The sequence below is a fragment of the Bos javanicus genome, chromosome 4, assembly GCF_032452875.1.
Source record: "Bos javanicus breed banteng chromosome 4, ARS-OSU_banteng_1.0, whole genome shotgun sequence".
Classification (NCBI taxonomy): Eukaryota; Metazoa; Chordata; class Mammalia; order Artiodactyla; family Bovidae; genus Bos; species Bos javanicus.
In genome coordinates, this window is record NC_083871.1 from 20949887 (window position 1) to 20973231 (window position 23345).

The 23345-nt window shown below is 38.8% G+C and overlaps 1 protein-coding gene across 1 annotated transcript in view; it reads right to left on the reverse strand.

The window, feature by feature from the left end:
- Window positions 1–7106: 7106 nt before the first annotated feature.
- VWDE (von Willebrand factor D and EGF domains) overlaps window positions 7107–23345 on the reverse strand; it is a 98474-nt gene continuing 82235 nt past the window's right edge. The window contains 1 exon segment of the mRNA XM_061415369.1: window positions 7107–7316. Coding sequence (XP_061271353.1) covers window positions 7107–7316 — 210 coding nt within the window.

A 23345-nucleotide genomic window follows, 5' to 3' on the forward strand; every position in this document is an offset into this window, starting at 1 on the left:
GCTAGGAGTCGGACACGACTGAGCGACTTCACTTTCACTTTTCATTTTCATGCATTGGAGAAGGAAATGGCGACCCACTCCAGTACTCTTGCCTGGAGAATCCCAGGGACGGAGGAGCCTGGTAGGCTGCTGTCTATAGGGTCGCACAGAGTTGGACACAACTGAAGTGACTTAGCAGCAGAACACTGCCTTTACCAGCCTGCCTTGTGCCTAGATGTGGCATATGACTAAATCTCGGCCAATAATGTAAGTGGAAGCACTGTATATGAGATTCATGGGTAGTTTTTTAAGGAAAAGGTCCTCTTCTATCCTCTTTTCTATTGCATGGAACCCAGACTAAATGACAGGAGCTCCAGTGGCTCTTTCAGATTATGAAGTAATCGTGAATTAGAAATCAACACTGAAGGTAATAAACAAGAAATAAAGACTTGCTCAAACAAACAAACACTGAGAGAATTTGTTGCCAATAGGAACTGCCTTGCAAGAAATGTTCAAATGATTTCTTCAAAGAGAAGGTACAGGCCAAAAACTTGGATCTACATAAAGAAAGGAAGAACTTTAGAGATGGATAGATCTTTAATTTGGGGCTTCCCTGGTAGCTCAGATGGTAAAGAATCTGTCTGCAATGCAGGAGACCTGGGTTCGATCCCTGGGTCAAGAAGATTCCCTGAAGAAGGACATGGCAACCCACTCCAGTATTTTTGCCGCAGAATCCCATGCATTGATAAGCCTAACGGGCTACATTCCATAGGGTTGCAAAGAGTCGGACAAGACTGAGTGAGTAACATACACAAAAGAAGGAAAGGTCATTGAAGATGGTGCTGAGTTGGGAATATCCCTTGGGAATTCACTTGTGAATCCCTGCACCCAGGCCCATTATGCCGCAGATCTTCTGTAAGGGTTTCCCAAGAAATGAACACCAATACCTGGAATTAGAAATCTTGAGACTCACAGTTAAGGAAACTGCCAGAGGAAGATCATCTTCAAAGCAGTGCACTTTTTCATCATTTCGTACTCTATCTTTGGCATTAGTATAACTTCATTGGAAAAGAAAAATGGTGAGTTATACAAATGAATACTTTTACATCAGCAAATAAGCAAATAAAAAAACCCAAAACTAAAGCTAGAGTTACCATTCCTTCTTCTCTTCATCCTTCTCCTCTAACTGTCCTTTACACCATAGCCCCCACTTTAAACAAAGCCTGTGAAAATGGTACACGGTAGGTCTCTTGAACTTTAGGCAGTTGCCATCGTTCCCTCTATGAAATAAAGTTCATATTTTATGGCAAGACAAGAAAACTACACATAAAAAATTTTCTCTGCCCTTTGGCCTCCTCTCTCCTATTCTGCATCATGTGCATTAGGCATCAACCGAACCTCCTCATCAGCAGAAATGTCTGCCCACCAAAAAGAGCAACATTCTCCTAACACCATCAAGACAATTCCTTAAAAGATAACATTTCTTCTTGATCTTATGAGGGGCCAAGATGATGCTTAGCTCAGATCAGGATTGTGTAAATTGTTGATACAACATTTAATGTAGGGCCCTCTGCCTCAAACAGAGAAGGCAATGGCAACCCACCCCCATACTCTTGCCTGGAAAACCCCATGGACGGAGGAGCCTTGTAGGCCACAGTCCATGGGGTTGCACAGAATCAGACACAACTGAAGTGACTTAGCAGCAGCAGCAGCCTCTGCCTCAAAAAGTTATTTGACTGTGCCTTAAGGCTATGGTTTTTCCTGTGGTCACGTATGGATGTGAGAGTTGGACTGTGAAGAAGGCTGAGTGCCGAAGAATTGATGCTTTTGAACTGTGGTGTTGGAGAAGACTCTTGAGAGTCCCTTGGACAGCAAGGAGATCCAACCAGTCCATTCTGAAGGAGATCAGCCCTGGGATTTCTTTGGCAGGAATGATGCTAAAGCTGAAACTCTGGTACTTTGGCCACTTCATGCAAAGAGCTGACTCACTGGAAAAGACTCTGATGCTGGGAGGGATTGAGGGCAGGAGGAGAAGGGGACGACAGAGGATGAGATGGCTGGATGGCATCACTGACTCAATGGACATGAGTCTGGGTGAACTCCGGGAGTTGGTGATGGACAGGGAGGCCTGGCGTGCTGCGATTCATGGGGTCACGAAGAGTCGGACATGACTGAGCGACTGAACTGAACTGAAAACTAACTTCTAATGGGTATAAGCTTCTCAGAGCTTTCTGAGATGCTACCCCTGAGTTATAATCTTCAATTTGTCTCAAATAATATTTTCTGTTTCTTTCTTCAATTGACTGATTAATTTGCTGTTGACACCACTGACCCTCAGCCACAGATTCTATCTGTGCTAGCCTTCTCCTAACCAATAATTTCCATGATATCACAGTTTGGTGGAGAAATCGTATTGTTTTAAAATTATACAGTCATTACATTTAAATCTACCGATGTATAGAGAAACACTGTCCTGTTCCACTGTTCACAAACGTATCACACTTTGGGAAATTGGGTTAGGGTATTGGGCTGGTGTTAGAAGACCAGAGGTCTAGAACTTACTCTGCCCCTCAAGGAGCTGTGCTTTTGGAAAGTATGTGTGCATGTGTGCTTCAGTTGTGTCTAACTCTGTGACCCTATGGACTGTCTGCCAGTCTCCCCTGTCCATGGGGATTCTCAGTGGGTTCCCAAGATCCAGGGGATCTTCCCAACCCAGGGATCGAACCTGCGTCTCTTACATCTCATGCATTTGCCTGGGGGTTCTTTACCACTAGCACCACCTGGGAAGCCTGGGAAGCCCTAATAAGCTGGGAAGCATAGGTAAATGTTTCCCTGAGCTCTGTGAGCCATTCTAGCAAATTACTAAATTCAGGGAAGCAGTCATGGGAACCCGTTTTAAGCCCATGAGTCAGAAGTACAGGTCACAACCAGGATTTCAGTTGGTGTCTAAAGTAGGGGTGGTCTTACAGGACTGAGCCCTAACCTGTGGGATCTGACCTGTTGTTACCAAATTAGACAGCCTCTATCTTACAGTCCTAGCTGAACTGAAGCCTTCTGGCTTGGTCAGAAAGTTCTTATCTCCTCAGGATCATATTGCCAATAATAAAACAGTTTGGTGCAAGCAAGGCAGGCTTTTATTCGATGACCAGAGAATGGAGAAGGGGAGCTCATGCTCTAAAAGCACCTTCTCCTGAAGGGATGAAAGTGGGAGACTTTTAAGCAGTAAGTGGCAGACAGGTAATCAGGGCTATAGGAAAAGTGTGGAGATTTCCAGGGGCAGCTGCAGGCAGCCCGGGCTTTTGTAGTCTTCCAGGTTCCAGGCATTCCTGTAGAGAAATCAGGGCTGGTTGAGGGTGGTTTACCACTGTATATCTCTGAAAGCACACCTCTCTCAAAGACAAGTGCAAAGCATCTCTGCCAAACACCAGGTACATTTGAAATGAACACAGAGATGAATCAGGGCGTGTCGTTCACTTTTAGGGGTATAGAGACAGAAAGAAAATAAATGAAGGCAAGGGATATGCTGACAAAAAACAAGCAAAAAACCAAAAAGCAACCCACAGATCTGTGGCCCGGGCTGCACAGTACAGGTGATACCATCTCCGGGTGATACTATCTCTATTTCTCTGTTCATGAGACATGGTGGTGGGAAGCAAACCATGCACTGATTACTTTGCATCTCTCAACTGTTTTGTCTCTACCCTGTATCTCTAGAAGGAAGCAAGATGGCCTTTCACCTAGAAGGCTTGCTAAAAGCTGGGTGAGCCTTATTTCTGCTATGCTACTTTCCACTATCCAAAGTGGATAATGGCCAGTAATTCACAAGAGACGATCCTAAGAAAAATGAGCTAATTTTACAAAGCTGAAATGTGAACTCTCAGATACTGAATATTAAAAAGCCGATGCTTTCTGCAGGAGCCATTCAGCGGCACTCCAGGGGACACTTGATTTGTCTGAATAATAATAAACTATAATGATAATAGCCAAGCGCACCTCACAGGAGTACTAAGCTTTAATGATTCGATATTTGTGGAACCCTTTGAGCACCTCCAAAGTTATGTAAGCACAAATGAATAGGTAGGACACTATATACCATTGTTATTTCTACATTAAATCTCTCGGTAATTTCCTATCTTATAATGTCTTGTAAGGTAGGTACTGTATGAGACTAATATATGAACAAAATTATGGAAGAAATAAAGTATAAAATAATATATAGTAGTGATTTCCAATGAAATTATTATAATTTCATATTAGTGAAAGAGAATGGAGTCGTTAATAGCATCTCTAAAAAGTCATTCCTAGGTTGTAAAATAGAAAAATGAACATCTGGAATAGACCCTTAAGATTTAAATGTCTGAAAAGAGTTTGAAGACACACTTGCTATTTTTTCTTATGAAGGAGACACCTAAGATTTTAGTTGGTTTTTTTTCCACACTGAAGAAATTATAATGATGTTTTCTCTGTTTATTTCCTAGTAGAAATTGTACACATTATTTTCATACATCTGTCTTTTCATCTTCTCCTCCATCACCAGCATAATTTATGCAATGTGATAGTACATTTAATATTCCTAGTTTAAAAAATATATCTTCACAGTTCAGTTATCCTCATATTTTCCAAAATGCACCATTGTGATTTTGATACTGTCCCTAACTTCCATGAGGTAGCTATGTACAAACTGCATTGACCCAAACAGTCTCCAACAAATTTTCCTCTAACACCAGATCTCCACCAATGAAAGACTCATTTCTTCCAGTGAGTACTGCCTATAAAAACTCCTCTCAGAGGACACTGTGAAAGAGAGTGCTCTTCCTGTCCTTGCCTTTTCCCTTTCACCTAGCTGACATCACATTCTTTAAGACCCAGGGTGTTTCCAGGGGTGATGAGGAAAGGAAAAAAGAGCAAGGTTACCTCTTTGAGGAGTGTAATTCTGAGTAGGACAACACTGCACCAGGTTTTGAACAGGTTCCTCATCCTGAGAGAGGGAAGAAGGGACAAAGAGAGGTCGCCACCGCTAAGTCCCTTCAGTCGTGTCCAACTCTGCGCGACCCCATAGATGGCAGCCCACCAGGCTCCCCCATCCCTGGGATTCTCCAGGCAAGAACACTGGAGTGGGTTGCCATTTCCTTCTCCAATGCTTGAAAGTGAAAAGTGAAAGTGAAGTCACTCAGTCGTGTCCAACTCTTCGAGACCCCATAGACTGCAGCCTACCAGGCTCCTCCATCCATGGGATTTTCCAGGCAAGAGTACTGGAGTGGGGTGCCATTGTCTTCTCCACAAAGACAGGTAGGAGGACATTAATACAAAACCCACATGCTTTGTGTTCTAAGACCATGTGATGGCCTGCAAGCATCAGTCATAGGATTATTTTCCATTCACTGAATATTCTTGTCAATGTTCTGCCTTTTCTTTACAGCATTGATGTTTTGTACACAGTTAATATTTTTACATCCTAATACCCCGTTGAACCTCCTAAGTTTTGTCATTCCATTAGTACTTTTTTAAGATAGCCATTCTCTTATTTATTTATGTGTGCATTTATTTACTGGCCTGGACCGGGTCTTAGTTGCGGCACTCAGGATCTTCTATCTTTGCTGTGGCATGTGGGATCTTCTTAAACTACCTCATGTAGGATGGTTTTAGATGCGGAACGTGGGAGTTTTAGCTGGAGCATGCTAACTTTTGGTTGCACCCTGTGAATTCAGTGGCAGCATGTGGGATCTAGTTCCCTGACCAGGGACTGAATCTGGACTCCCTGCATTGGGGGCACGGTCATAGCCACTGGACCACCAGGGAAGTCCCAGTCCAGTAGTACTGGGATCAACACAACTCTTAGACTTGGACAAGAGGGGTGTCTATTCCAGCACATACAGAAGCTGCCATTTTCCATGTCACAGCCTGTAGGACCAAAGGTATGTGACCACTCAGAGACAGTGTTCCACCTTCTAAACCATACTATGGTACCTGGGACTCTGAATTGTCTGTTCTACAATCCCTGAGCCCATTCTTCATCCCTATGGGAGCTCTTTCCTGGAGTCTCTCTTCCTGTTGACCTGCTTACAGTGGGCATCTTCCTCCCTAGACACTAGGGGTATAGAGACAGCTGTTAGCAAAGATGTCTGTGGATCCTAGTTGTGAGGGTGCCTTGTGGGCATTGGAGACCCCTCAAGTGTGAAGTGATACTGGGGTGGGAAGAGACAAAGAGGAAAAATGGATGGTGGAGTTGGGAGAACTGGAGGCAGGGGACGTGCCATCATCATATTCAGTTGTAGAACACAGAAAATTCTGAAAAGTCTCAATTAAAACCTTGCCTCAGCCTCAGACTTTTTCCAAGAGTTTTTTTTTTTTTCTAATTTTATTTTATTTTTAAATTTTACATAATTGTATTAGTTTTGCCAAATATCAAAATGAATCCGCCACAGGTATACACGTGTTTTTAAAAAGAGTCCTGGAGGTAGGATCTGAACTCATCATGTGGGCAGAAAATTCCAGGAATGTACCAGATAGCATGGGCTTCTCGGGTGGTGCTAGTGGTAAAGAACCCACCTGACAATACAGGAGATACAAGGGATGCGGTTTCGATCCCTGGGTCAGGAAGATCCTCTGGAGGAGGGCACAGCAATTCATTTCAGTTTAGAATTCCATGCACAGAGGAGCCTGGCGGGCTACAATCCACAGGGTAGCAAAGAGTCTGACACGACTGAAGTGACAGCATGCAGACAGCAGGTGGCATAAAGAGAAACCTCATTTCTTTTTCATTTCTTTTTTCTCCTTTCCTGCCTTTCTTCCTCTCTCTCTTTTTTCTTTTCTTCCAGACAAAGGAAAGCTTCCTCTTTTGATCAAAGAATGGAGACGCAAGCACCTGCTTTACAATATGTGCTCTCCCTGGCAGGCTGCTGCGGGGATCCTTTACAGGGGTCTTGTCAGCAGGGTGATGCCATCCAACCATCTCATCCTCTGTCGTCCCCTTCTCCTCCTGCGCTCAATCTTTCCCAGCATCAGGGTCTTTTCTAATGAGTCGACACTTTGCATCAGGTGGCCAAAGTATTGGAGCTTCAGCTTCAGTCCTTCCAGTGAATATTCGGGGTTGATTTCCTTGAGGACTGACCGGTGTGATCTCCTTGTTAGCAGGGAGGGGCGGAGTTCTTGCAGATTGGCCCAGGTGTGCTGTTGGCTGCCGGAGGCTCCCGGCAGCGCAGGCGCAGCACCTCTGCGCACAGCCCACCGCGGCCATCTTGAACGTCAGGTGTCGCCATTGCCCTCTGAGAACTCTGGACCAAAGTGCTGGGTGCGAGGCCTCTGTACACGACTTCCTTTGAGCAGATCAAACAAGACTAAGCCAACAGGAAAAGAAAAAAAGGTTAGACTATTTTCTCACCCATGTTCTATTTTTATTTTCTGGGTATTATTAATGGGCTTTGCTAGTGACAAATCCCCCTTCTGCCTTTTGCCCTGCCCCTCATTCTTGAGGGGCACTGAGGGGCACAGGTTGTTTTCTGTAAGTGCTTCCTGTTGAGTGTAGACGTTGTCATCACCCCAGTGGAGCAGCGGGACTTTCCCCCAGCTGCCTTCAGATATGTGTGATGATCCCAAGGCCTCAGCCAGAACTCTCTATCCCTGAGCGACCACCTTTTGTCTTACCTTTTGGAAACAAAGGGCATCAGACAATTTAAGATACTTGGCCCAAATAATAACAAGAGAATAATGGTCAGATGTCATATTTTCCTTAAAGTGAAGGTATCTATGTCTTTTACCTGCAGGCAAGTGTCCCCTGACATTGAGACTCACTGCTGTGGCCAGAGTATCCCTGGTCACACTTGGGTTTTGTTCTAGAAGAGAAGCTTCAGGTCAGAAAGAGGTTCACATGCATACTCAAGGGGAGTCTGTTGCCCTAGGTTGTTTCGCTGGAGGTTGGGGCTCAGGAGCCTCTTCCCTTGAGTTTGATGACCCCCCAGAGTGATCCCCTGCAACTTTAGGACAGAGTGGGTGGTTAGCATCACCAGGTGGGGGCCTCCTGCCTGGTATCACTTGTGCCAATAGAATAAGACTGAGTGGTTGAAAAGCAAACAAAAGTTCTATGCTTTGATTAGAGAATGGAGAAGTGCAAGCTTGAGCTCTGGAGGACAAGCTTTCCTGACAGGCGCCCAGTCCAGCTGCTTCATATTGTTCCCTTCAGCGGGGACAGGGCCAGAGTTCTGGTGTGTGTGTGTTTGGGGGGCGGGGTGGGGGGCGGTTTGCTGCTCAGTTCCAGGCTGCCTGTCTTCATCATGCTGTTTGTCAAGAAATAAAACTAATTTTGAAATTGTGCTATTAATTTTCCTGTTCCTTTACCCCATGAAAAAATCTTGTTGTAAAGCTATATCTGTTTTTTAACAAAAGTAGAAAATATTTAACAGTTTGTAGTTTTGGTTTTTGTATCTTTTATATTTGGACAAGCTGGATCTAATTATGTAACAGAGCCCTCACCTGTTTCCAGGGTACAGTTTTTTGTATAGGATTGGGAGGAAATTAGGGGGCTTCCCAGATGGCAATAATGGTAAAGAACCCACCTGTCAATGCAGGAGACATAAGAGAGGCAGGTTCGATCCCTAGGTCGGGAAGATCCCCTGGAGATGAGCATGGCAACCCACTCCAGTATTCTTGTCTGGAGAATCCCATGGACAGAGGAACCTGGTAGGCTACAGTCCATGAGTTGGACATGACTGAAGCGACTTAGGAGCAGCAGCAGCAGAGAAGAAATTACTGATTTAGATGAGTAGTTTTATAACCAGACACAGTGTGCAACAATGAGCATAATGTAGTCAGTCTCTATGCTAAAGAAAATATAGAATATTTTCATGCTACATATGAAAAAGGGAGAGAGAATGGAGAAATCTAATGCATACTATGATGTGTTCTTTTTCTTTCTTTTATTGGGAATGGGGGAACAGAAAACCACAATTTATTAAAGAGGTTTAAATTTGTTATGTAAGTTGTAACAGTGGTCTATGACCACTGTAAGGCTGGATAGCATGCTCCCTAATATTTGGTGGCTTGATACAAGTCTAGGCCTAGGGACATGAAAGAGAAGTAATGAGGATTCCAGAGCTGCACTAGTAGTTTAAAGAGAAGCCCCAGAAGCTATGATGTTTTCTTAAAGTAGGGGGTGCGTGCATGCTCAGTCATGTCCAACTCTTTGTGACCCCATGGACTGTAGCCCACAAGGCTCTTCTGTCTATGGAATTTTCCATGCAAGAATTCTGAAGTGGGTTGCCATTTTCTACTCCAGGGGATCTTCCCAAACCAAGGATCAAACCTGCACCTCTTGCATCTCCTGCATTGGTAGGCGAATTCTTTACCACTGAGCCACTGCCGCATATAGCAAAATGGCTCTCTTTTCCTCATAGTTAGCAAAGAACTCATCTATGCATAAAATGAAAAGCTGATTAAATTTCTAATAAGTGCACCTATGTAAGTGACTGCTATGGAGAAATCATAATATGGTACATTAAGAAGTTATTGTGGAACTTTCTCTAAGCAATAGAATGGAATAACTTTAGAAATAACACTTTACTTTGTATGTAGAAGGAAGTTAAAGAGCACTTCAGCCAGTGCTCTGTAATTAAATAGTGTTGATGCCAGATTCCTAATATGAGGAGCTTTTGCTATAATCACTCCCAAATGGCTGATCCATCATTATTTTTTTTAACTTTATTTTATTTTTAAACTTTACATAATTGTATTAGTTTTGCCAAATATCAAAATGAATCCATCATTATTAATACAAATCCCAAGATGAAAATTGATATTGTGTACATGTTGTATTTCTGTTAAACTAATGTAAACTTCCCCTTGTTCCATATCTCTAGATTCCTGGTTTGCTACACTATTGCTAAATTGTTTAGCTGGAATTGACTGACTAAGCAAATATTCTGCAAACTTAAGGAAAACTATATACAAAGAGTTAACTGGTAAGTTATGATCTTTTGTTCTTAATTAAAGGACTTGTCACTAGTCAATGAGGGGACCACCACCAAATTAGACATTTTAGTTGGAGAACAATATTGCAATGGAAACTTCTATTCAAACTAGAAATGTGTTTGCTGTAAATCTTTGACTAATGTCACACTGCCACTTCTCAATATTTGACAAAAAGAAAAGAAAAAGTAAATAAATGGAGGAGATGGTTCTGTATAACTTGGCAGGAGGTAGATTCAGTTTTTTACAACATGAACAATCAAAAGGAAGCTTAATGTTATTATTATGAAAAATAATATTAGCATTTAAACTTTAAAGAAAAATATGCTTTGTATTTTGAAGATAATATTTCTATTTGGCCTATGCAGCAAGACAAAAAAATTGATTGTTTGAGGAGCAAAGATTTCAACCTTATATTTATTTCAGTTGATTGAAAGTGACGATGTATCTTTTTAAAAAAATTGGGATGTAACTTACCCAATATAAAGTGCTCAAATTGTAAAGATACAGTTGATATAGTTTTATACTTTGATTCATTCATGTAACCACTACCCTAATCAAGATACAAAACACTGTAGACTTCCTTGAAGATTCCCTCCTGTCACTAACCAGACAGTACTCCCCACCACACACACACCACCATCCTGATTTTATCACCATTTTAGTTTCTTTTTGAACTTCCTGTAAATAGGCTCATACATCACATACTCCTGTGTCTGGCTTGACATTAAGTTTCTTAAATTCATACAGGTTGTTGGGTGTATCAGTAATAAGCTGTTTTTCATTGAAATCGGTAGGTCGAAGATTATGTTTGGCATTGGTTGGAAAAGGTAGATATTTTCCCAGATTGCTAATACCAGGAAAAGTTCTATTTGCTCCACACCTTCACCTATTGTCTTTTGATATTTTTTAATTTACCTATTTTGGTGGATATAGAGCGGTTTTAACTTGTAGTCCTCTGAAAACTAATTTTTTGAGGATCTTTTTATATACGTTTATTGGCCACTTTGATATTCTCTCTTTTAGGAAGTATTGTTAATGTCCCATTAACAGTTGAATGACCTCTTCCTCATTTAATAGGAATTCTTCATATGTTCTGGAAATGAGCTTGTTGATACCTATATATTGAGGTTATTTTCTTTCTGTTTTATCTTATCTTTCATTCTCTTAATAGTTTATTTTAGTGAACCAAAGTTCTTAATTTTAGCAAATCTCGTTATTTTTAGAGCTACCATGGATATATTTTACTTTGTATTCATGTAGAGGCTTGTTTGTTTTAGCTTTTACATTTAAGTCTGTGACCCATATTGGAGTAATTTTGTATGTGATTTAAAATACAGCTCCAGGTTCTTTTAAATTTAAATATGCATTATTGAGAAGATTGTCATATGAAATTGTAGTAGAGACACATGAAAGAATTGAGTATAGGCATAGTATTTCCTTTGGATGAGATTGAATCTCAAAAAAAAAGAAAAAGGTAAAAGGGACATTCTGAGAAATGTCTCTTTATTTGATATTAGGGACATTTTAGATTTGGCTTAAGAGATAAATTCTGAAAAAGACATTAATGTTATAAAATAAAAATATTTATTTAAAGATGTATGCAGATTTCCAGTTTCAACTCTGACATGCAAGGAAATTAGAAGTCATCATTCTTACCCTTATAAGAAAAATGATGGGGAAAAAAATCTGAAAATCAATGACTTATCTTAGGCTTATCAAATAATTGAGGTTACAGGGCAAAGTGAAAATTGAAAGTGTTAGTTGCTCAGTCATATGCAAATCTGCGACCCCATGGACTGTAGCCTGCCAGGCTCCTCTGTCCATGGGATTTCCCAGGCAAGAATACTAGAGTGGGTTGCCATTTCCTTCTTCAGGGGATCTTCCCAACACAGGGATGGAAACTTGCAAACCACTGACCAAAACCTGGAGAGAAATGCAAACATAAAAAGTCATAGATAAGATAAAGTTTCCTGGGACAGAAGCTGCTGTAGCTACAAGCTGGTTTCAGAAACACTTAAATGTCACTTTTGATGAATTGTGGGAGGCAGACCTAGTGTGAAAAGGAGAAACTTCTGAAGGCCACAGCTTTAGAGAAGATCCCCCACACTTTTTTGGAGGGGTTAAAAGAGCTTATTGATGCGGGTGAAAGATGAGAATGAAAAAGCTGGGTTAAAACTCAATGTTTAAAAAACTAATATCATGGCATCCAGTCCCATCACTTCATGGCAAATGAAAGGACCATAAGGGGAAGCAGTAACAGATTTTATTTTCTGGGGCTCCAAAATCACTGCAGAAGGTGACTGCAGCCCTGAGATTAAAAGACTGCAGCTCCTTGGAAGGAAAGCTATGCCAAACCTAGACAGCGTATCAAAAAACAGAGACATCACTTTGCCAACAAATGTCCAGATAGTCAAGAGGAAAGTCACTCAGTCGTGTTTGACTCTTTGCTACCCCATGGACTATACAGGTCATGGAATTCTCCAGGCCAGAATATGGAGTGGGTAGCCATTCCCTTCTCCAGGGAATCTTCATAACCCAGGGATCAAATCCAGGTCTCCTGCATTGTAGGTGGATTCTTTACCATCTGAGCCACCAGGGAAGGCTCAACAGTGAAAGCTATGGTTTTACCAGTAGTCATGTACAGATGTGAGAGTTGGACCATAAGAAAGGCTGAGCACTGAAGAATTGATGCTTTCAAATTATAGTGCTGGAGAAGACTCTCGAGAGTCCCTTGGACTGCAAGGAGATCAAACCAATCAACCCTAAAGGAAATCAACCCTGAATACTCACTGGAACGACTGATGCTGAAGTTCCAGTACTTTGGCTTCTTGGTGCGAAGAGCCAACTCATTGGAAAAGACCCTGATGCTGGGAAAGATTGAAGGCAAAAAGAGAAGTGGGTGGCAGAAGATGAGATGGCTAGATAGCATCACTGAATCAGTGTACATGAATCTGAGCAAACTCTGGGAGATAGTGAAGGACAGGGGAGCCTGTCATGCTGCAGTCCACGGGATCGCAAAGAGTTGGCCATGACTTAGCATGACAACAGTCTCTATCTATACTCACTGATCTTGTCTTCTCTGTTCAGTGTGCTGTTAAAGTTATTCAATAAGTTATTAATCTCGGATACTATATTTTGGTGTTCTGTTGTTCTAAAATGTCCATTAAGATAATTTTATAGACTTTTATGTTCTAAAAAAGATCATTTTTCATTCCTCATTATTTTCTATTATCTTTAATATATTACAGTAATTTTGAACTGTTTTCTGCAACTCCATTTCCTTAATCATTACTGGGTTTGAACCTACATCTTGAATATGAGCAACTACCTGTTGTTTTTTGCTTGTTTAGTAATTTATAATTGTTTATAATAAACATTTGAATTATTTTATATGGGTGTTTATGGTTATATATATTCACCTATATTTTGTTATATTTTGCTCTGGCAAGGAGTAAATTACCAGCCTCTACTTTGAATGGCTTGATTGAAGAACTTATAGTCCTGGTCTATGCTAGTTATCCTTTTACTCCTAGCTTTTTGTCCTCAATTGCAAGGCTGACCTTTCTAGATGAAAAACCCTGTTTGGAAAAAATTTCTGTTCTAATGGGCCCAAAATCCAGTCTGTGAAGCTTCTAAAATCTCTACTCAAACTTTCAGTATCCCAACCGCTATTCTCTGCTAGATCTCCCAGTGTTTCATAATAAACATGAAAACTTTATGAGTTGGCCAAAGACCAGAAGAGTATGTTTTTTTAAACTTTTTATTTTGTATTGGGGTATAGATGATTAACAAACAATGTTGTAATAATTTCAGATGAACAGCAAAGGTACTTGGCCATGCATATATATATATATATCCATTCTCCCCCAAACCCCCAGCCATCCAGGCTGCCACATAACATTGAGCAGAGTTCCAAGTGCTATATCGTAGGTTCTTGTTGTTATCCATTTTAAATATAGCAGTGTGTACGTGCCCATTTCAAACTCCCTAACTATCCCTTCTCCCTATGCTTCCCGCTAGCAACAATAGGCTTGTTCTTGAAGTCTCTGAGTCTGTTTTTGTTTTGTAACTTCATTTGCATCATTTCTTTTTAGATTCTGCATATGAGGGATGTCATACGATATTTCTCCTCCTCTGTCTGACTTACTTCACTCAATATGACACTCTCTAGGTCCATCCATGTTGTTGCAGTAGCATTATTTCATTCTTTTCAATGGCTGAGTAAAATTCCGTTGTATATGTGTACCACATTTTCTTTATCCATTCCTCTTTCAATGGATATTTAGATTGCTTCCATGTCTTAGCTATTGTAGACAGTACTGCAATGAACATTGGGGTGCATGTATTTTTTGGACCATACTTTTCTCCAGATATATACCCAGGAATGGGATTGCAGGGTCATATGGTAGCTCTATTTTTAGTTTTTTAAGGAACCTCTGTACTGTTCTCCATGATGGCAATGGCAGCCCACTCCAGTGTTCTTGCCTGGAGAATCCCAGGGACAGAGGAGCCTGTTGGGCTGCTGTCTGTGGGATCGCACAGGGTCGGACATGACTAACGCAGCTTAGCAGTAGCAGCAGCATGCTGTTCTCCATAGTGGCTATACCAATTTACATGCCCACCAACATTGTAGGAGGGTTCCCTTCCCAGAGGGAAATTTTAATGCATATTTTTGGCCTCCTTGTGTTGGTCTTCTCTCTAGTATTCTGATCCTCTAATCCCAACCAGTTATGTAACCCAGAACGCTGATTTTTATTTTCTCCACCCAGTGAAACAGCACTCTCTGATTGTGTTCTATTTTCCTCGCTAACAGTTTGGAAAATGCCTCACTGAAAAAGCCAATGAGTGTAGGGCTCACCTCATCCTCCTCTCTTCTCTCAAGGATCATAAATAGCCCTGGGTGGTAGCTTTTCAAGGCTTACAAATTTTTTTTATATATATAAAATTTTCCAGTTTTATTGTGTTCATGATAGGAGTTTAAATTTGTTCCTAGTTACTCCATGGTAGCCAGAACTAGTCATTAAAATTTGAAAATGAATCTCCTACAAGAGAAAATTTATTTTAATATGTATTTTCAATCTGATAGTTATTTTAGGTATTTTTGAATCTTCTGTGTTTTAGTCAATGACCTTTTTCCTCCTAAAAAACTGTAAGATGAAATAGAGAACAGGAACTCAAATTTTCAACAATAATGCAGAGTGTTTGTTTCCTTTGAAATATAAAACAATTATAAGAAAATGTCATTTTAAAACTAGGTCTTCTTATGAAAGATTAATTTTATGTGAATACTTGGCCCCAAACCACTGAAGTTCTTGAGAAGATAAATGGGTGTTTGAGCTAGTCAGTGGCCTAGGAGGAAAATAATAAAGTAATACATCCAAACTGGGTAATTTGCCGAGTGTTTAAAAAAAATGACTGTTTTTGAAAAGCATGTGGATAAAGTATAGGGAAAGCACAAGAAGTTGTACTGCACCTGAGACTGGTGAATCATGGCACTAATACCACCCTTAGGACAGAAGGAACAAAAAAACAAAAAGGGCTGTTTCAAGAGAAATTCCTCAATAGGAGCTGAGGTATTTAGTCAAGGGGCTTGCCAACACATTTCACTCCACAAGAAAGAAGCCAGGAAGAAAAAGTACATTCAGATCTCATTTTCCTCCCTTCCCCTAAACTTCTGCTGGGCTTACCCAATTGAATAGAATGTCAGAGGACAAGGGAGCGTGTTGATGTAATCCACACAAGTTCAGTATTTCAGAATGTGGAGTAGGGTGGAGATAAGTAAGGAGTATCTCTAGTTGAGCAAACAAAGACTGTCCAACACAGCAATGACAGTGTTTTCTGCCTTAACAATAATTCCAGCTTGGATTTATTTTTCATCTCAAATGAGATAATAAATTTACAACACACCTGTGTAATATTTGTTACACCTCAGTTAAGTAATTAAAATGAAGTTTAATTTGGGAATATAATAGCTAATTATTTAAGAATTTATTAATTACCCACTGAACTAAACCGTTTTATAAACTGAAAATGAGAATTCCTGTTTATCCTATTTCAACTTTCTAGCTGATTTGAAGTTGTCAAAATAGTTAAATATTCTTTCACCTTACTTTTGACCTCTCTCTACTTTTCTCTTTTATTAAAATCTCAGAGATTTGAGGCCTGAGCCCAGTTGGTCTCTTCAATTATAATCTACTCAGAGTGTTAATACCTCAGGAAAAGACTTCCTATCCTATGAGGTCACTTAAAATACAGAATTACTTTCACAATACAAGTAATCTGTATAGAATATTTTGTACCCAAGAAAAAGATTTCACAGGAGGACAAATCCTTATAGCCAAGGAACCCATTTTAGTGGAGTTTAAATTGTTCTCCAAAGTGATCATAATTTGTCTTGAGACATCATATTAAAAAACAAATCACTCTGTGATTCTTTTGATTATATGGAAAGTTCCAGGTTTTTTTTTTTTTTTTTTGTAGTTTTCAATACTTCTCAAACCATTTTTTTTAATTTAATTTTATTTTTAAACTTTACATAATTGTATTAGTTTTGCCAAATATCAAAATGAATCCACCACAGGTATACATGTGTTCCCCATCCTGAACCCTCCTCCCTCCTCCCTCCCCATACCATCCCTCTGGGTCGTCCCAGTGCACTAGCCCCAAGCATCCAGTATCGTGCATCGAACTTGGACTGGCAACTCGTTTCTTACATGATATTTTACATGTTTCAATGCCATTCTCCCAAATCTTCCCACCCTCTCCCTCTCCCACAGAGTCCATAAGACTGTTCTATACATCAGTGTCTCTTTTGCTGTCTCGTACACTGGGTTATTGTTACCATCTTTTTAAATTCCATATATATTCATTAATATACTGTATTGGTGTTTTTCCTTCTGGCTTACTTCACTGTGTATAATAGGCTCCAGTTTCATCCACCTCATTAGAACTGATTCAAATGTATTCTTTTTAATGGCTGAGTAATACTCCATTGTGTATATGTACCATAGCTTTCTTATCCATTCATCTGCTGATGGACATCTAGGTTGCTTCCATGTCCTGGCTATTTTTGATCTCCTCCTTTAAATAAGGAGAGAGTATTCTATTCAAGTTCAGAATCATCAGGGCCAAAGTCATTATCAAATGGACTCTATTAATTAATATGGTTATTTTGTTTTCTTATATTAATTTCTTTACAATTACAGTCTATTAAGAGCAAATTCCACCTGTTTAATATGCTTTGAACTGATTTCTCTCATATAGATTTAAGTAAAATAAGTCACTTTAAAGAAAATTATTAAGTTAATATAGTATAGACAGCATGAACATTTATGGCAAACGTTATTAAGGTGATAACGAATGGCTAAGGTTTCAGGGAAATGGACAGAGTCTTTGTTCTTGTTCACTGTTGAATTCACAAGTCTTTGAACAACCAACACATATTTCGGTGACTGAATCATTAATTGGAATTTAAGACAGAGCAGCAAGTAGGAATGTCCTTGGAGAAACACCCTCAAACTATATCATATAGACCAATGTGTATTTTTTGTGTCCAGGAGATTGATCCTACTTGTTAAGAATGTATTGCTTATCTTCAAATTCTGTCTCACTATATAATTAAAAACATTTTTGAAATATAACAAATTTGAAATTTGTGCTATTACTAGGGACTTTTTAATACCCCTTAAAGTTTAATAAGTAATGTCTTACTTAACTGACTGTTTATCGGAGTAACAAAATATGAATTTTAACAATTTATGTTAAAAATAATGACTTTATAGATTATTTTGATCATTTGCAAGGTAAATCACTACATATTTCCATTACATCTAAGCTTTTATTACTAAACCACAAAAATTAGCAGGCTGTTTGACTACAAAATTGAATTTTATTTCTTATAGTCATAAAATGATATGAAAATTAACTGCATGAGAGGGCCTTATTTTATCTTTAATTAGGCATCAAAATATGTTTAAATTAGGAAGACAAATCCTTTGTAGGTCATTAAAGAGCAATGAATTTTCAGGGCTTTATACTAATTTATCTATTAGTTAAAGGATTTTTTTAAAAAGAAAAAACCAAATGGCCAAATGTAACCTATCCTGTAAATATATATTTTACTGAGGATGCTGTCAGTGGAAGGATGGTTAAAACACACCTGTCTTTTCTTTCATTCCCTGTTTGATACAGCTAACATTTCATCAGTGGTTTGATGAATTGAACTCTTTCTAGTAGATGATATTAAATATGAGATATTTCTTACAGCATTCATGAGAAATTAACTTTTGATTGTGTTAGACTACTTAGATTTTACCATGGTTTATTCCGACAGCATTGCTAAGTCTACTTTGACTTATATAGTGTATGTAATATAATCTAATATATTTTAATAGTTATAGTAAAAGACTTGGCCCAAGAGAAACCTCATACCCATTAGCATTCACTTCCTATTCTTTACTCCCCTTGGCCCTTGGCAACCACTAATCTACTTTCTGGTAATATAGATTTTTTCTATTCTGGCCATTTCATGTAAACAGAATTATTCAGTATGTGACTGTGAATGACTTATTTTACTGAGAATAGTTTTTCAAGGTTCATTCATGTACTTCATTCCTCTTAGAGCTGAATAATATTCCATTTTATGCATATATTACATTTTGTTTATTCATTTATTTATGCACATTTGGATTGTTTCTATTGTATTTTTCAAGTTAATGCTTCTGTGAATATTTGAGTACAGTTTTTTATATGAACATATATTTTCAGTTCTTTTGAATCTATACTGAAAATTGGAAGAGCTGGGTAATATAACTCTAAGTTTACTTTTTTTTAAAAAAAACAAGCCATTTCCAAAGCATGTGCACCATTTTACATTCCCAGCAGCAATTTATGAAGATTCCTGTATTTCCACATTATCACTGACACTTGTTGCTGTTCACCCTTTTAAATACAGACATTGTGGTAAGTGTAAAGTGGTATCTCCTTGTGGTTTTGACTTTGCATTTCTCTAATAACTAGTGATATTGATTATCATTTCATGTGCTTCTTGGCTGTTTGTATATCATCTTTGGAAAGATATCTCTTTTGATCTTGTGTCTACATTTTAATTGGTTCATTTACCTTTTAACCATTGAGTGGTATTTTTAAAATGTATTTTGGATACTAGTCCCTTATCAGAGATGTTCAATACAAATATTCTCTCCCTGTAATTTGATTTTAATTATAGAAAAACTTAAAAAGGTAGCGTGGGTGATGAAATGGGAGCGGTGAGGGAGGAAGAAGGAAAAACAATTATGACCTTACTGGAAAAGAGAGAAGTGACGAGGCAGTAGTGATACAAATGGAGAGGAAACGGGGGAAATTTTAGAGTTATTTTTCTATAGGATTTGATAATAACATGAAATAGATAAAAAGCTGGCTTTGTTGTGAGACAGTCTAAGTTGTAATCTTTGCTACTCTGCTTCCTAGCTGAATGATCATGGTGCTTATGGTGTTTGGAGAACATAAGTTGTACTCACAATTTTTATCTTAAAAATGGCTCATAAATATTACTTTATTGTTCAAATTTGCTCAAATAGTGAAGTTTGTGGGACATTTTAAGAAAAAAATTCTTAAGTGCTATGAGCAAATTTTAATGAAAACTATGCTTCTGGGAATTTTGAAAGAAAAAGTGTATGTAACACCTATGTTCACCTCTGACTAGCTGTGTGATCTTGGGCAATTAATTAAATATCTTTGGAAATCAGTTCTATCATCTGTGAAATTGGATATTTCTCCCATTTGGCATTAGAAAAAGAAAGTAATGTGGTAGTTAATAGCATCATTTTTGAACTCAAACTTAGGCCAGCTATGATCTGTGTTAACTTTGGGAAGTTAATAACTTACTGTACTTCAGTATCACCTGGAAAAGTGGAAATAGTGTTTAACATCAAAGTGATGTTATTAAAACTGAACAAATACAAGTTAAACTCAGTATGGTATATGATAAATGTAATTCCTGATGAATATTAGCTATTATTATAAATGTTACATAAAATAAGTAGAGTACTGATTTTAGAGTAATCAATACATGCTTGGTGCTATCCTTACAATAACCATTATAACTAGATGTCAGAGAAAGAAAAATTGAGAGGTTGGGGATGAACATGGATTCTAGTTTGATAAAGATCATTCTGTCATTTGTTATTAAAGAAAAGTAGCAAGCTGAAAGGAAAATAAAGACAATGTTTGAGCATATTAATTCAGATAACTTAGTAAAATGTCCAGTAGACAACTGATCATATTCATTTAAGGTATACTTAAAAGTAGAACTTTAAGACCACTTTAAATTTTTCCAAATTAGCAGATTTGTCATTCTAGGCTTTAGTTGGAGAGAGGGCTAATGTAATGGGAAAATACAGTATGTATGATCCTTGGTTCACTTGGAGGAAGCGGGGAGGATGAGAGAAGAGAAACACAGAAAAAGAAGTTCAAGGTAAGCTGATAAAAGTGATATGAGGAAGTAGGGAAAAGGGTCTTTTGTTCGAAACTTTAGTCATCCATCCTGGATTTATAAGTGAAGGAGTGTGTGTCCAAGGAAGTTAACTGTAATAATTGTAAGTTATGAATTCAAAGCAGTTATTGGCCTTTATAACTTTTCTAGCTTTGGGGGCTTCCCTGGTGGCTCAGTGGTAAAGAATCCACCTGCCAAGTAGACGTGGGTTTGATCCCTGGATCAGGAATATCCCCTGGAGAAGGAAATGGCAGCCCATTCCAATATTCTAGTCTGGGAAATTCCATGGACAGACGAGCCTGGCAGGCTACAGTCCATGGGGTTGCAAAGAGCTGGACCCAACTTAGCAACTAAATAACAACATGGTTTTTGTAATAGGGAAAATAAATATACTTAAAGTAATTACATTAGTCAGCGTCCTGGTAATACACACATGTGGATTCAAGTTTAACAGTAAAGGAGAGCTTAGCAAAATGACTCTTCAGAATGGTGAAAAATCTTCAGAAAAATTTAGAAAATTTTTAGAATTTCTAAAATTTAGAAAATTTTTAGACTCTTAAGAAAAATCAAGGTGGGGTGGGGGCGGCGGGGGGTGGTATTCTATGCTTGTGCAACTAACAACCAGAGTGCCTTTACTAGCCATAGATTGAAAGAGGCAGGGGAAGTAGCAATGATCAGATCCTGGAGAAGGAGGTTTTAAAGAAGGTGATGTGTCTGCTGACCACAAACAACATGGGGGAATATGGAAGAATGAATATCTTCACACTAACCCCCGCGCTGCTCCCAGCTCTCTCTCATCTCCTGGCTTTGTCTCAATGCTGAGGCCAAAGCCTGTGGGCAAGGAAATTGATGCCTACTAGGTTCAGCTCCCTGGGCCACAGAGAAAGATGGAGAAGGTATCTACAGAGATGTAAAAGTTAGTCAGCACGGCAATGGAAGCAAAACTTCAATATCTAAAACAAATTCCTGCCTCACACAGGAGAAAATCAGTTCAATGTGTTAAAATATACAATAGTGGTTTAAATGAGGTTTCAAATTAGGCTTAATTTACTTTACCATACAACTCTGATGTGTCCCACAACTGAAAAATAAATTCATGGGAAGATTTAATCAGAAATACGAAAATTACTTTAGAAAAAAATCAATCTTCTTAATGGCTACATAATAAGCCAACAGACTTTAAAGTGTGGCTGCATAATAACCAACTTGCTGTGATTGTCCAAGCACTGCCGGGTTCAATATGAGTGCTATGAAGTGGAATGAAAGGATATGGTGAAACAGAATTGATTTTAATAACCTTTGAAATTAAAAATAGATGTTCTCTAACAAACAAATTTCTCAATTTTCTATTAAAGACTTATTACACTGTAGTTTTTCAAACAAGTTCTGGTATTAAAGAAAAGTGGATTTGTATATACAACTTATCTCATTTTTATTGTACAGTATCCATAACCCATTTTCTAATTTAAAAAATCATATTCCATAATGATAATGAATTATCATATAATCAGGTAAAGTAATAAGGATAACAATTAAATTTCTATAAATTTTGATTGAATTTATAAATAGTTTTTCCTTAGTATCTTAAAATTGTTTTTATCAATCTAGCATCACACTTTTCAGTTTTTCCCTTACCCATGTGATGACTGATTGTGCATGGTTTATTGTCCATTCACACTTACCACTGGAGATGATGAGGCAGGAAGAGATACCCAACAGAACCATCTAAATTTCAGACCTGTTTTTCCCTGTGCCTGTCACTAGCACCAACCTTATCACTTTATGATAACCATGGCCCATTACTTTTCCCAGGATACTGACTTTCTCTTGCCTGCTTGTGTTTTGGTACCAGGAATCCAAAATGTCCAGGTGGCAACCAAAGCTGTAGATTTAGTGGCAAACCCTTGCTATGTCCCTTGATAGAAGCATTCCATCTCATACGCCTTCCCAAAGCAGTGTCTGTAATCCAGTGGAGGCTAAAGTTGTGGGAGAGTTGTGCAAACATTCCCCAAGTGGGTTAGTAGCAGTGACGATGAGGGAGCTGATCGCTATACCCATACCTTGGCCCCAACCCTAGGTATTAAGCTTTTGAGAAAATATCACCACACAGTGGCTTTTAGCTTAAAGTAAATACTGAATCTTGGGAATTCCCTGGTGGTCCGGTGAATCCATGCTTTCACTTAAGAGTTAGGACTCCACTTAAGACTCCATGCTTTCACTTCTGAGGGCCCCAGGTTTGATCCCTGGTTGGGGAACTAAGATCCCACATGCTGTGTAGCTTGAAATGAAACTAGTATATATTGAATCTTGAAGAACAGTATCCCAACTTCCAACCACTCAGAGTGATTGGGCATCCCGGCTGAAGACTCAAGTTGGGCATTTAAGAGGCCATTAAAAATGTTACTAGCTTGGACGCTTTTAGGTGATAAGGTATATAGTAGGACCACTGGGGTCCATGGTCTTATGCTGTCTACTGTACCTCTTATGCCACAAAAAGGATCCTACGTATCAGTTACAGCTCAACCCTATAATTATTACTAACAGTCCTTGAAGAACTGCCATTTTCCACTTCTTTCCATGTGCATCTTTATAGATACTTGTCATGGATCCCTCTGGACAGACTGGGGAATATCTCCTATACCTGCTGTGGTGTGACAGAGTCCATCCTTAATGTTACCCACTATCCCTTTCAATTGGGAATGAGAAATGGCTTAGGTCTAGAAACTGAATAATGGATCAACAAGTTTTCCATCATTGCAGCTGACATTAGCCTTCTTGACACATGCTTTTGACATTTCTGGGGTATATATCAATAAATCAAGAAGTGCTATTACTAGTTGCTCCTCAATCTTGCTCCTAGAACTACCATAATATATAAGCCCTACTTCTTCTGATCATCAGCATGTACATT